This window comes from Garra rufa, chromosome 14 (assembly GCF_049309525.1).
Source record: "Garra rufa chromosome 14, GarRuf1.0, whole genome shotgun sequence".
NCBI lineage: Eukaryota > Metazoa > Chordata > Actinopteri > Cypriniformes > Cyprinidae > Garra > Garra rufa.
In genome coordinates, this window is record NC_133374.1 from 19,384,226 (window position 1) to 19,398,451 (window position 14,226).

The 14,226-nt window shown below is 35.3% G+C and overlaps 1 protein-coding gene across 1 annotated transcript; it reads right to left on the reverse strand.

The window, feature by feature from the left end:
* Positions 1–993: 993 nt before the first annotated feature.
* LOC141285413 (sushi domain-containing protein 6) lies at positions 994–7,310 on the reverse strand. Its single transcript, XM_073818426.1, has 5 exons — positions 7,156–7,310; positions 5,750–5,856; positions 4,115–4,312; positions 3,413–3,557; positions 994–2,007 (listed from the first exon to the last, which is right to left on the reverse strand). The coding sequence occupies exons 2-5, from the start codon at positions 5,841–5,843 to the stop codon at positions 1,680–1,682; spliced, it is 765 nt and encodes a 254-aa protein (XP_073674527.1). The 5' UTR covers positions 5,844–5,856; positions 7,156–7,310; the 3' UTR covers positions 994–1,679.
* Positions 7,311–14,226: the final 6,916 nt, after the last annotated feature.

Genomic DNA, 14,226 nt, shown 5'->3' on the forward strand with positions numbered 1-14,226 from the left:
CTAACTTCTGGATTAATAACTACATTAATAGACACCAATAATCATACATTGCTTTCCATTCAGAGCTTTTCAACGGCAAAACTGCTCTGTTATAAACCATGTGGTTAATACATAAACGATTGCTGTGTTTGCTTATGTAGCGAAGAGTATACTATAATCAAGATTAATAATAAACACAAAATTGTTTTCTTAGCAAGTGTGCAGTACTGCGTTCAACCTCAAGGTGGGGACAAGGCCTGCTGCTAAGCCTCTACAACAGGGGTGCTCAAAACTATTCCTGGAGATCTACCTGCAGACTTTTTTCCAGCCCTGCTCCAACACAAGCTGTCTGTGTTTATCAAGTGTTACCTAAGAGATTATTTAGATGGTTCTGGTGTGTCTGATCAGGGTTGGAACTGAACTTTGTAGGATGGTAGATCTCCAGGAACAGGGTTGGACACCCCTGTTCTACAAGGTTAACAAAAGTAACTTTATATAGTGTTATATTTGCATAATGGTCTATAAACAATTGAGTAAGAATAAGTTTAACTTCAGGTTGCTCTATACTGTATTAATTGAACCAGCTCGCTATCTTGTTTTACTAAACTCAACACACTTGATGATTGACCTCTTTAAATGCAGAATCAGGAAATTGCATGGTCGCGAGTTTATTCGCAGAAGCTATATGTAGGTCAGAAAGTCTGTTACTTTCGGTTTCTATACAACAAGTTTCTCATGATATCCTATTATTGGTCATCATGACTTTTCATCCACCATTGATCTGTCTGCTTTAACTAGATTGAACACAACTGTTACAAGCTTGACACTGTATTAGAGCTCATTAATTCTCTGTTTTTAACCACCCACCATTATATAAACCACTGAAATGTTACCTTTAGCAAGTTTTAGTGGGTATTAACCCATATCCACAGAACATATCTTTATACTGCATGTGTTAAACACCACTCGCAAACCCTTTAAGATTTAAAATCATTTTTAATAGCAAACATTCCATTCATAAAGTTAAAAATGTATTATTATTACTTTTACATATACTATTTGTGCAGAATTATATACAAGATATATGATGTAAATATTACATATTATAAAATGATAAACACACCAAACATTCAATGTCTGTTCAGCAAGCATATTTCAAGTTTGTTCCCCCTGGTCTATATGTTAACACAATATTTAACAGTAGATAGATCTGTTCAGGTGGAAGGAATCATAATAAAATCATATATACTACATCCATTAGTCAACAGGCACAATCTCAATCCAGTTACATTCAATCAACACTGAATAAGGTTAAATCATATTCTTTCCATGCTTATTCTAAAGTCATAACCCTGAAAATGTAACTACACAGCATCTCATTTTGAACAGAAATGACTGTTATACCTAAATCATTAAATAAAATTCCCTTTAAAACACCCTCACAGAGGGGAGAGGGTAGCCACATCTCCAGTTGGTCAGTGAAAACATTGACATAATCAATATTGCAGCACGTTACTTAAGAAAACAAAACATATCTGACCAATAAGGTCATCGCGAAACATCTACACCAGTTTGCACTGGTATTTTAAGCCAAAAAAGTATGAATCCACAATCGAAGGCAGAACGAAAAGTCACAAGGACTCCTGTGCAAGAAAACAAACAATCAAAAGGCTAAGGGTGAGTTCATTAAAGTCCAGTAATTAGTTGTTTTTATCAACAGAAAGTGCACTTTGCAAAGCCCGTTCGTCAATGTCGATTTCAGCGTCTCTGGATCGTGATTGGACCTCTTCGTAAGGAGGCGGTGGAGTCTCTGTGCTCTGATTGGCTGTGTCAGGGCAGTGATTGGGATTGGGGGGTATGAGAGAAGTCAGTGGACTGTGTTCCGATGCATCCTGGGTGAGGAGGAGCTGAGTGGGTCCACGGAACGGCGGGAGTCGCTGCCCCCAACTGCTGTAGATTGCCTCCTCATATGTTGGAAGAGATACAGGTAAGCCATCCACAACTAGGTCCAACTGATCCGAAGAACGCCTGATGAGAAAGACAATGGTTAACAATGGTTCATGTGATGCTGATATACACCGTCATCCAAAATAAGTCTCTTTTGTTCATCAAGGCTGCATTTGTTTGGTCAAAAATTGTGAAAACGGCTATATTGTGAAACATTATTGCAAACTGAAATGAGTGTTTTTTATTTAAATATATTTTAAAATTCAATTTATTTGCTGAATTTTTAGCAGTCATTATTTCAGTCTTCTATGAAAGCTTATTTCTGCCAAGTAGAAAAATGTAATTGCAATTGCAATTTTACTTGTTCGACTTTTTTTCTCACAGCTCTGAGGGTATATCTTGCAATTCTGAGGGGATTGCAAGATGGCAAAAACTCAGAATGGTGAAATACAAAACTTGCAATTCTGAGAAGAAAATTCTGTATTGTGAAAAGAAAAAAAGTTTATGCCATAGATTCATCAAATGCAACGATTATAAAAAAAGATTTAAAAAAAGAAAATAGGTAATTGCTGGTATTGGTAATTTGTGAATTCAATTTTGCATTTCAGAGTTTATATCTTACAAAATAGACTTTTCATTTCAGAATAAGTTTAAATGTTGCATTTCCGAGTTTATATTCCACAATTATGAGTTTATATCACAAATCAGACCTCATGTCAGAATTGTTATAATTTTGCATTTTAAAGTTTATATCTCACAATTATGAGTTTAGTTTCACCAATCAGATATTTCATCTTAGAATTTTTGCAGTTTTGAGGTTATATCAAAATTATGAGTTTATATCTCACAAAATCTTTTTTGCATCTCAAAACTTTTGCATTTTGCATTTGAGTATCTCAAAATTGTGAGTTAAAATTTTGCATTTATGTGTTTATATCTCAAAATTATGAGTTTATATCTCACAAATCAGACTTTTCATATAAAATTTTAGTTAAAATTTTGCATTTCTAAGTTTACATCTCGAAATGATGTTTCTCACAAACCAGACTTTTTTCTAAATCTCAGAATTGAGTTTAAATTTTGCATTTCTAAGTTTACATCTTAGAATTATGAGTTTATTTCTCACAAATCAGACTTTTCATCTCAGAATTAACTTTAAATTTTGCATTTCTGAGTTTATATCCCAAAATTGAGTTTATATCTCGCATATCAGTCATTCGTCTCAAAACTGAGTTTAAATTTTGCACATGACCCTTCAGAAATCATTCTGATATGCTGATTTGGTGCTCAAAAAACATTTCTTATTGTAAGTGTTGAAAGCACTTGCACTGCTTATTATACATTATACATGGTAAACGTCTTTACGGTCACTTTTGATCAATTTAAAGGAATTAATGTACTGATTTCTTAAACAAAAAATAGATTTCACCTGTGTGTGTTTTTTTTTTTTTCCTTTTTGGATGATAACACTAGTGAAATGACATACCGTTGCGTTCGACAGGAGAACAGACGGGATTTGATGACTAAACAGGCTGTTGTGGTGAGTAGGAAGATTGACACTCCAATAGCAGTCGTAGCCACACTTGGGATAGAGTTGACTATGTTTTCTTTTGGTTCAGATTGACCCTCTGCTGGAAAAACAAAACAAAACACACAGACCATTTATAGACATCCGTCAAAAAAACCTGACGTACAAATCAAGGCCGGATGCCAGGCTTTTGGAATAAGTAGTTAAATGAGGTTTACATCCTTTGATTCGGATTCTGTGACGCGAACGTTTTCCGAAGTCTTTACGTGCATCACAGAAAAAAGTTCTACTGGTTAGTTTGGTGACTTTGCTGACTTCCTGCTCAAGCAGTTGGTTTCCTCTCGTGACAGGTTTCAGCTCAGACAAGGAAGTAAGCGTGCTGAATGAAGCATCATGGTTTTTTCCCCTTCTTAGTTTAGGAGTTTACTTCACTACCGGGTGCCTGGAGCTTTTTTAGGTCATTTATTAATGGTTCTGCTTTTGTAATGCCATCCTCCAGCACATTTTCTTCATTCAGAATGCAGAACTATTGCACAAATGATGCAAGATGGAAAGTCTACATACGCTGCTTCCAGTCTCTTACTTCGAAAGATGGTAAATGACTGGATTGCAGTGGTTGCGTCAAATTCAAATGCAAAAAAAAAACTTTATTTCTCTTACCTGATAGGGGGATGCAGACGGGCACTCTGGGTTGCCATTGCCCATGATGACACTTTGACCAGTGGTGGCGTTTGGGTAAAACGTAGCCGGGCTCGCAGAAAAAGCGGATGATGCTTTTTTGAGGGAAACCACGACAGGGTGAGGGTTCACAGCGGAAACCTCCATGTTCGGGGACGATCGGGTGGGAGCAGTTCTTGCCTTGAAATAATAATAATAAAAAAAAGATCATTTAGAAATGACCTTAAGATAAACTCCTACATGCCTTTGTCTTTGTATTGCGTTGGTTTCAAATAGTTTTGAAAACTTTTATACCATTTGAAGCTATGATATTATTTCCTGTGTTTGTTGTTTTCTGCATGTTGCACCGCATTTATTTGGAATGTAAAAAAAATGTAGTGAAAGTACATTAATCGGTAAAAGGTTTTTGTTTACATGTGTCTATTCTATGTACATTTATTATGTATATGTAAATACACACAAAGTATATATTTTGAAAATATTTACATGTATATATTTACTAACTTAACTGGTATATGTAAATATTTTAATATTTAATATATAAACTAAATTTCTTAAATATTTATATATACACAACTACACACATATTGTGTAAACAATATGCAAATTTTTGATGTGACTAATCACGATTAATTGTTTGACAGCACAAAATACTAATATATATATATATATATATATATATATATATATAATATTCAATTATGAAAACAATTTTTTATATATTACAATTATGAGTAGTTATAATGATGCTACTAATATATATATATATACATGTATGTATTATTATTATTATGAATAATTTTTTCTTCTTCATTATAATCATTTAGACATTTTTCTGAATTTAATTCAGAAATGAAAAACACGTCCACTGTAAAGTACATGTCTTCTAGACATTGTAATTGGATTATAATGTATTTTTGAATAAATTTATAGATTGAAAAAGACAGATTGGCCACTTTAATTTTAATTCAGAAATTAAAAAAAAAAAATGTTTACTGTAAAGTAAATGCATACAAGACATTGTAATACATTTTTTTTTATGCATTTTTAGTGCTGGGCAATGATTAATCGCATCCAAAATAAAAAGTTTGTGTTTATATAATATATATTATATTATATGCGTGTGTGTGTGCGTTATATAATATGTTCATATAATATGTGTGTGTAGTGTGTAAATGCATTATGTATATATAAATATTTCCATGTATATATTTATATGATTTAAATCATATTTAAATATATTTAATATATAAACATAACATTTTTCTTAAATATATAAATGCATGTGTGTATATTTATTAGACATAATAAATATACAAAGCACACACACACACACACACACACACACACACACACACACACACACACACACACACATATTATGTCCACAAATCTTTTGTTTTGGATGTGATTGATAGAGATTTACCATTGCCTATCACTAGTATTTTTGAACAAATGAATAGACTGAACAAGATAGATTGGCCTCCATACAAAGTTTCACACATGATTATAGCCAAAATGAAAATGTGACAATCTTAACTAGCGGCTTTGAGAGGAAGCTAGTGGCTGGTTATCTGGAAGAGGAAGATGTGGGTTGCTGAAAGGAAATCTTCATACCTGTGGTGAAGTCTGGCAGAGCAGCCAGCATGAGAACCCCACAGCTCAGGGCAGTACGCACACATGACCAGAGAGACAATCGCTGTGCAGACATCAAAACACCTGTCCTGCTGACACAACACACAGAGAAAAAGACAAAGCTCAGGAACCTGCAGCCATTCATTCACTCATCAGCAGTTTCCATTACTGAACAGATCAACAGGTCTGGGTTTAGCATCTACTGTGTTGCAAGCATCATTTAGAAATGCATCTCTTAGTGTGTGACTAAAAGGGTGTTTAAAATCATTAAACACAACTTGGTGTGGCTGCACAAAAAAAAGGGATGCATCTACAGCTGGCACACACCACACCCAGCCTGTGACCCTAGAATATCACGATCTGTACACCCAGAGTGCAATTTCCCATAGCATAGGAGGCGTTTAATGTCAGGGCGTCACTCAGTGGTGGTCTAAAAATGACTGCCAGCTTTGCCACAAAGTGGAGCAAGATAGTACACAAAACATCTCCAGAACCATAAACACTAAACGCCTGCTTTGATATCTGCAATGGTGTAGTCATCTGTGTAACATGCGGGATTGTCCCTGCTTGGCAGCATGACATTTTCACACATAGGCTTGGCACAAAACAGACCACAACGTGGGCGGTTTGCTGCCACCTCCTTTACTAAATACATTATTAAACCTAGGAAGACTAATGTGAGCATCAGCAGTAAATGCATTTTGCACAAGGATTATCGTGCAACCTGCAAATTGCATTGTGTGTATAAAATGCATTATGTTTATAACTATACATATTGAAGGGTGCATGTGGACCAATAATCAGTTTGACTGATTCTCAGAATGTCAGCATTGGAGGGATCAATAAATGCAATGCATTCAAACCAACTAAATAAATGAAATGCGAAGACAATATAGCCACCTCATTTTGAAATGCACGATGATGGCATGATTGTAATAATTTTATGATTTATAATGCAGTTAAAGATTGTATTGTCTTAATATAACTATAACAATAATTAAAAACCCTTTATATATGGCATATTGGTTATGTAACACATTAAAATAAAACAACTAAAATAAAAAAAATTGGTGCAGAAACTATTTTTTCTTAGAAATTGCTAGTAAATTTGACAAACATTTGCGACGAAACGGCAAATAACACTGAATTAAACGTGAAATATCTAAGTAGAAAACTGATCTTTCCTTCTGCTCTGCTAACCAAGCCATTAATCTACAATGCTGATTCTGTTCGTCGTTGCAGTTCACTGTCTATAACACTGTACAAAACCCATTATTCAATAGCACTATTTACACGCGTACTGGAGGATTGTGAAATGCAAGACAGGTGCATACAAGCTCTATTGTTGCATCGTATTGTGTTAAAGTCTGTTTCAAAGCAAAACTCACCTGGCAATGCAGCTCGCGGTGATGTGAGGTTATAAAATGGATCGCGTCCAGTCGCTTCTTTAGTGTGTTTTCATTTACCAGGGATCCGTCAAAGATTTCAGATGACTTAGCATACAACCTGTGCACCCCAGCTGAATGGGACCTGATTCAACAAGTGCATCTATTCCAGAGCAGCTGTCAGATGACTCACCGCACAGCTGAGTTATCATGAGCAGCTCCAGCTCTGATTGGTCGCCGGCCTGCGCGGTCACGACAGCCCCGCCCCCACAGCGACGAGAACGGACCGCCCACATTGACCATCAGATTCTGGAAACCGAAAGCAGTTCGTGGAAAAGCAGTAACACTGTGGTTTTTATAATTTATACAAATATTTTTGCGACCACACCTAAAGCGCACCCGCTTCCCCATTTGGTTTAAAATCTGAGGAAGAGGCAGAAAACAGAAACAAAACAGAAGTGATAAAATACAGGGTGGATGTATCACCTGTGAGCCAAAGAGCGAAAATATTCAGTGAACGGTGGCTGTCTCAAAAGCGTGTTTGCTGCCTAACTAGACTGCATTTCTAGGCAGCATAGTGGTGCATTTAAAGATTTTTAATACTAATTGTATATATACACAGATAATACATACATACATATATATATATATATATAAGCCATAATTCATTCTGGCACTCACACTGTCACACACACATATATATTCTCCTCTCACATACACATATATATTCTCCTCTCACGTACATGCATTCTCCTCTCACACACATCATGTATACACACACATATACAGGTGCATCTCAATAAATTGGAATGTCGTGGAAAAGTTAATTTATTTTAGTGATTCAACTCAAATTGTGAAACTTGTATTAAATAAATTCAATGCATACAGACTGAAAGAGTATGTTAGTATGTATATGCATATATATGTTGATGTATACATTTATATTCACACACACGTGTACATAAATATGTACACAAATATATACATGTACAGTGGTGTGAAAAAGTGTTAGCCCCCTGATTTTTTATTTTTTTTGCATGTTTGTCACACCTTAATGTTTCAGATCATCAAACAAATTTAAATATTAATCAAAGATAGCACAAGTAAGCACAACATACAGTTTTTAAATTAACACTAAAGTGTGACAAAAAAAACAAAATCAGGAAGGGGGCCAACACTTTGTCACACCACTGTATATATATATATATATATATATATATATATATATATATATACACACACACAGTTGCAATCAAAATTATTCAACCCCCCCAGAGACTGCAGTACTTTACAAATAAAAGCTTGTCTGAAGTTTCAGGACTTTATAAAAATTGCATCTACAACAGTGTACTGGCATATTAAAAGTGACAATGTCAATATATAATGTAATGTGTTTGAGTTCTAGGATTTTTTTTTTTTTTTTTTAGTAACACAGCTGTCATTATTATTCAACCCCTATTCAACATTGCCGTTTTAAGTCATTTATTTTTGTGGTAGGGAACAAATTCTCCTAAAACACAATTAAGCCTTTAGAAACTATTAAAAAAACTGAATCAGCTTGAGATGTTACATCTATACATTTACCCCATGCATGCGCTGAAGTTGAGTAGCAAATATGGTAAAGTCAACAGAGCTTTCACAAAAGCTAAAGAGAAGAAATAGTTTTATTGTATTAGAAAGTCAAAGGCTATGTAATATTTCTAAGACATTAAAAGCCTTATTCCTTAGTTTAAAGTGTGTTGTACCAGAAAACCTTCGAGGGTGTTGAACCAAAAATGCACAATTTCATAAAATGTTTGATCAGAGCAACTGAGAAAAACCTGCAATGTACAACCAAAGACTTGCGAGATGACCCGATGAAAGGAGGAAAATTATTTCATTCCAGAGTAGAAGATGAACATAAGACAAGCATGGCCTTCATGTTGGGGCATCTTGGCGAATACCATTCTTGATCAAGAAGAACAAAAAGGTCAGCTTGAATATGCTAAAATGAATTTGGATAGACCTGTGGAGTTCTGGAAGAATGTTTTATGGAGTGATGTGGCCAAACTAGAACTTTTTGGACGTATAGATCAGCGGATTGTCTGGTGCAAAAAAAGGGAAAACTAATGAGCAGAAGAACACCATCTCCATGGTCAAACATGGAGGTGAGCTGATCCAATTATGGGGTTGTTTTACTGTAGCATGAAGTGGAAAACATGACCGTATGAAGGAAACCATGGATTCTTTGAAGTATCAGGCCATTGTTGATGCCTTTGGTGCAAAGACCAAAGATGATGATCAATGGACTTTTCTGCAGGACAATCATCCCAAAGTAAACAAACAAATCTACTTATGTTTGGTTCAGGGATCAGTCACAGAATGTTCTTGAGTGGCCTGTTCAGTCTCCAGATTTAATTCTCATTGAAAATATTTGGTTGAATTTGAAGAAAGCAGTGGCAAAGTGAAAACCAAAGATTATCCGTGATCTAAAAGCCTTTTCAGCTGAGGAATGGTCCAAGATTGCAGTAGAGAGGTGATCAATGCTTCTAAACACTTTCAAACAGCGTTTATAGGTGGTTTTAAAGGAACAATATGTAAGAAATTTATGTCAGTTAATCATAAAATGGCCCTGACATGTCACTAGACATTAAGAAATCATGTTCATTTCAAATACTTATATCACTGACAACAGTGGTCCGGCCAGGATATTGTCATTTAAAAGTGACAGTTGCAGCCCTCAACTGATGTTATTGTTGTCATTTTGTGTTTTGGTCTGAGGCTCCACCCTCCAGCTATCTACCAATCACGAAGTCCGTAGAGTTTTGTGAGACGGGTTGCCTAGTTACACGGCTAGTTAGTTACAGCTGCTGCTTAGAACGAGTCGAATAAAACATGTATAAAGTTACGAAACCTAAAAGACCTCGTTATGAATCCGAAGAACGTCGTGACAAAGTCCGAAATAAAACAAGGATTTGTATAGGAGATGCCTTTGACAGATGGAGACGGCTGAAAACAGACGAATTTGAAGACAGATGCCAACGTTGCTAATTTTCTCCTGGACAGGTAAGATTCATCTATGTTTGGCTAACTTACTTATACTTAATGTAAATAGACATTTCAAATATTCACGACAGTCGAACAAAGGTATATATGTTCGTGCAAAGTAACGTAGCGCATATGGAGCCTACAGTCCTGCGGAATCCTGCAGCTTAGCTGGCAACCTCGAGTCAGGGGGGAGGGGATACACCGTTCTACAGTATTTTGAAAGTGATTGCAGTACCAGTTTTGGCCACAATCCTACATATTGTTCCTTTAAATAATAAAAGATTCTGCACCAAATTTTACTTTTGGGGGTTGAATAATTTTGAACATGAACGTTTAGAGCCAATTTGATTTTTTTTTTTTTCATTATTTATCAATTTATGTTCTCAGAATTACTCAAATGTGTATTAAAATGCTTTATCTAATAGTGTACTAATGCCTTTGTAGATTTGTTTTTAGAAAAACAAATTATCTGGAACAAAATGTCTTGCATGTCAAGGGGGTTGAATAATTTCGATTGCAACTGTACATATACGTTTAATAATTTTCTAATATATATTTTTTAATTTAATAAAATGCATGAGTTCACTGAAATTACTTTCCCAGTCTACAACATACAGACAATTATCACATACTACCAAGAAATTTCATGTCAACCAAAATGATGACACATCCTGTGCCAATATGTAACAGTTCTGTTTATCTCAAGAGTAAAATCATACAACCACAGCTGGCTTAAAGAGTGAAATGAAGGAGCCGAAAGATGATGTTTAAAAACTGTATTTGAAAAAAAAAAGAAAAAAAAAAAAAGTTTAAAGTCCATTTTACCACCAGTAAAAATTCACATATTATAGAGGGAACTCTGACATCGGTTGTCCACCAAAAATGACAATACTTAGAAATAAAAGGAGAAATCAACAGAACCAATATGAACAAATACGAACCATTTTTTACTTCACAAAAAGGCAGGCCTGTCAGTAGCAGTTCCAAATAAACGTTGAAGATGATTAATCCAAAACGAGTCTGAAGATGTCAGAATGCCAGCAGTGAGCAAAGTTCATGCTTCTATTTCACCTTTAACACAATTTTCTTTAAAACTATCTACATTAAGGAAAAAAGGAAATTATGATAACAGAAATTTAAAAATACAGTGCAAGATTAATTAGAAACCTATCAGGCTCAAAACAAGTCAACAGCAGAATACGGGCGATCTATTAGTTTCAATGCAGTGACAATCTGAGACAGAATCTAAGTGACAAAAAAGAAAAAAAAGAGAAAGCCATATTATAATACAATGTACCCTTCCAGAGAGCATTTGCAGTACTACTCGTGAGCACCACATGAGGAACAAAATCAGAAACATAACACAAAAAAAGGCAGACCATTATCTTATAAGAGATCACGTTCTCATCGGCCCTGGGAATGCAAATCAGAAAACAGAGAAGTCTTTTCTGAAAACTACTCAACACTGGAACAGCCTTTTGAGAAAGTCATGCATTATGCCAATTTGCTCACATCCATTCACACAGCCAATCAAATAAGGCTTGTGGCAGAGGTATCCCCTTTCTAAACAGTCAACAGTCATTAAAAAATTGCAACAACAACAACAACAACAACAACAACAACAAAAAAAATCAAGTAGCATACTGTGGAACGTCCATTGCCCAAACAGAGTGTTTATTTTCAGTTCTGCATTAAAATTGCATTAAGGCAGTTTTTCTTTGTTTGTAGGAATGCGAACCTCATCTGTTGCTTCAGTGCACTGAGGATGTTAAAGAGTTAGTTTACTTAAAAAAAAAAAAAAGACAATTCTGTCATTAATTACTCACCCTCGTGTCGTTCCAAACACTTAAGAACACAAATGAAAAGATTTCTGATGAAATCCGAGAGCTTTCTGACCCTGCATCAGTAGACAGCAACGCAACTAAAATGTTCCCAGACCCAGAAACGTAGTAAGCACATTTTGGATTTCATCTTAATTTCATTAATTTGTGCACTTAAGATGAACAAAGGTCTGACGGTTTGGAACGACATGAGGGTGAGTAATTAATGACAGAATTTTTATAATGTTTAAACTATCCCTTTAAATTAATCTACATTCCCTACAATAATTTCACAGATAAACGTGAGCCCGTAAAATGCTACTCTCTCAATTTCATTAATCATTCATCTCTGAATATACATTAATATGCTAGTGTACATACTTTACTCCAATGCCTGATTGTCATAACTTTTGATTCACCGTCTGAAAAAGCAACGCAGCTCCAGTATGTAAAGAAACGCCATTCCAAACTTTTACTGGTGGAAAAAACAAACACAAACAAACAAATTCTAGTAGTATTTTTATATTAATTATGTCTGTCATTAATTTTCTCATACCTTGACATCTACAATTAGAACTTATGGTTGCTGTTACAGTTTAGGCCCTCGGCAAAATAACGTTTTTTTTTTTTAGAAAAACTCAAAATATATACATAAGCTACCGCTTCAGTCTAAGATTAATCTCTACAATTCATCATCAAATTATGGAATATAAATGTAACCATGGTCTTCTCAAAAATGTGCATTCACTCGATTCTCGATTAATGATCAGCTAGTATTCACATGAGTCACTACAACGAATTTGATTAATTTTTAATCGGCCTTTCAATGTGTGTTCTTTTCTCACTTGGTCCTGGATCTTTGTGACTGAGCAAGGAAATTAAGTCTTAAAGGGAACCTTGGGTATTATGACATCTATGGCTTAATATAACATAAATGATGTGTCTAAGTGAAACATGTAGTAGAAAACCCATGAGAGATTTACATTATTGTATTTTGGACTATTGGGTGGCACCATTATGACGTGAAATGGTTGCACTCTTTGAGCTACTGGTGCTACCTGTTGCTATTTTTACTGTGACACAATTTAGAAAATAAAATACTTTTACAATGACCACAACTACCGAAAAAGCTTACAGGCTTAAACCAAATGTCATACCATTGATTTTTCCTCACAAAGAGTCTAAACACAGCCAGATATCAAGTGAAATCTGCGCTGAGAAACTCCTTCAGTGGCTGTGGTGTCACGACAAGCGTCGGCATGTTCACATCCTGCCAGGATGGCATCTAGCGTTTCTTGTCTCTGCCGTTTGTAAGCTCTTTTAGTAGCTGTGGTCTACTAAAAGCCTCAAATGCATCAGGGCTAAAGTGGAGAGAACAAAGATGCTGGTCTTTAGGAAGTTTTATCTGTCTACAGACATCTTCCAATTTTTTTTCTCCTATTTTTATCAATAGGAAAGCAGTGAAGACTTAAATCACTTCTCTTGTTCCCCTTTTTGACTAAAAATTACACACAAAAGCCACACAATGTGGCATTGTATCAGTATTTTTTTCCCCAAGTAGCTCACAGAGTGCAGCCATTTCACATCATTGAAATAATGGCACCCACCATAGTCCAAAATATGTATAAAACGATGTGCATTGATGGATTTTCTACTACATATTTTAGTAAGTAACATCATTTATGTTATATTAAGCTGTATAAGTCTCAATACCCAGGGTTCTCTTTAACATGATGTGATGTAGTGTACTTTGACTAATTAGTATTTCAAACCATCTTTGGTTGTTCCACTACTCTTCTCTTAATGCTCAAACGTCATGGTGCTCTTATAACAAAACTCTGTAGTGTACAAGACCAATTACATGAGTACAAATGCATTCTGGCCTATACTTTAGTGTGTGGGATCAATCGCAATCTATATCTTTATGGTCCACTTCCTTTGAACAAGCTCTCATAAAGTAGAGCACATGTAACGCTCAGCTGTACATCTGTATAGTTCAACATCTCCCGACAAAATCCACAATGAATCCTTCAGAAAAAAGGCCACGATTCTTCAAAGACGTAAGCTACTTAGCTAGAGGATTTGAGCGCACATGAAAGGACAGACTGCCCTACAACTCGATGTCCTCAGCTAATGTGGCGTGGAAGAGTTTTGGAAGAGAGAAAGGGGAAAAAAACCTATACCAAACCCTTCCCCCCTTTATTATATAAAAAAACGGAACAATGAA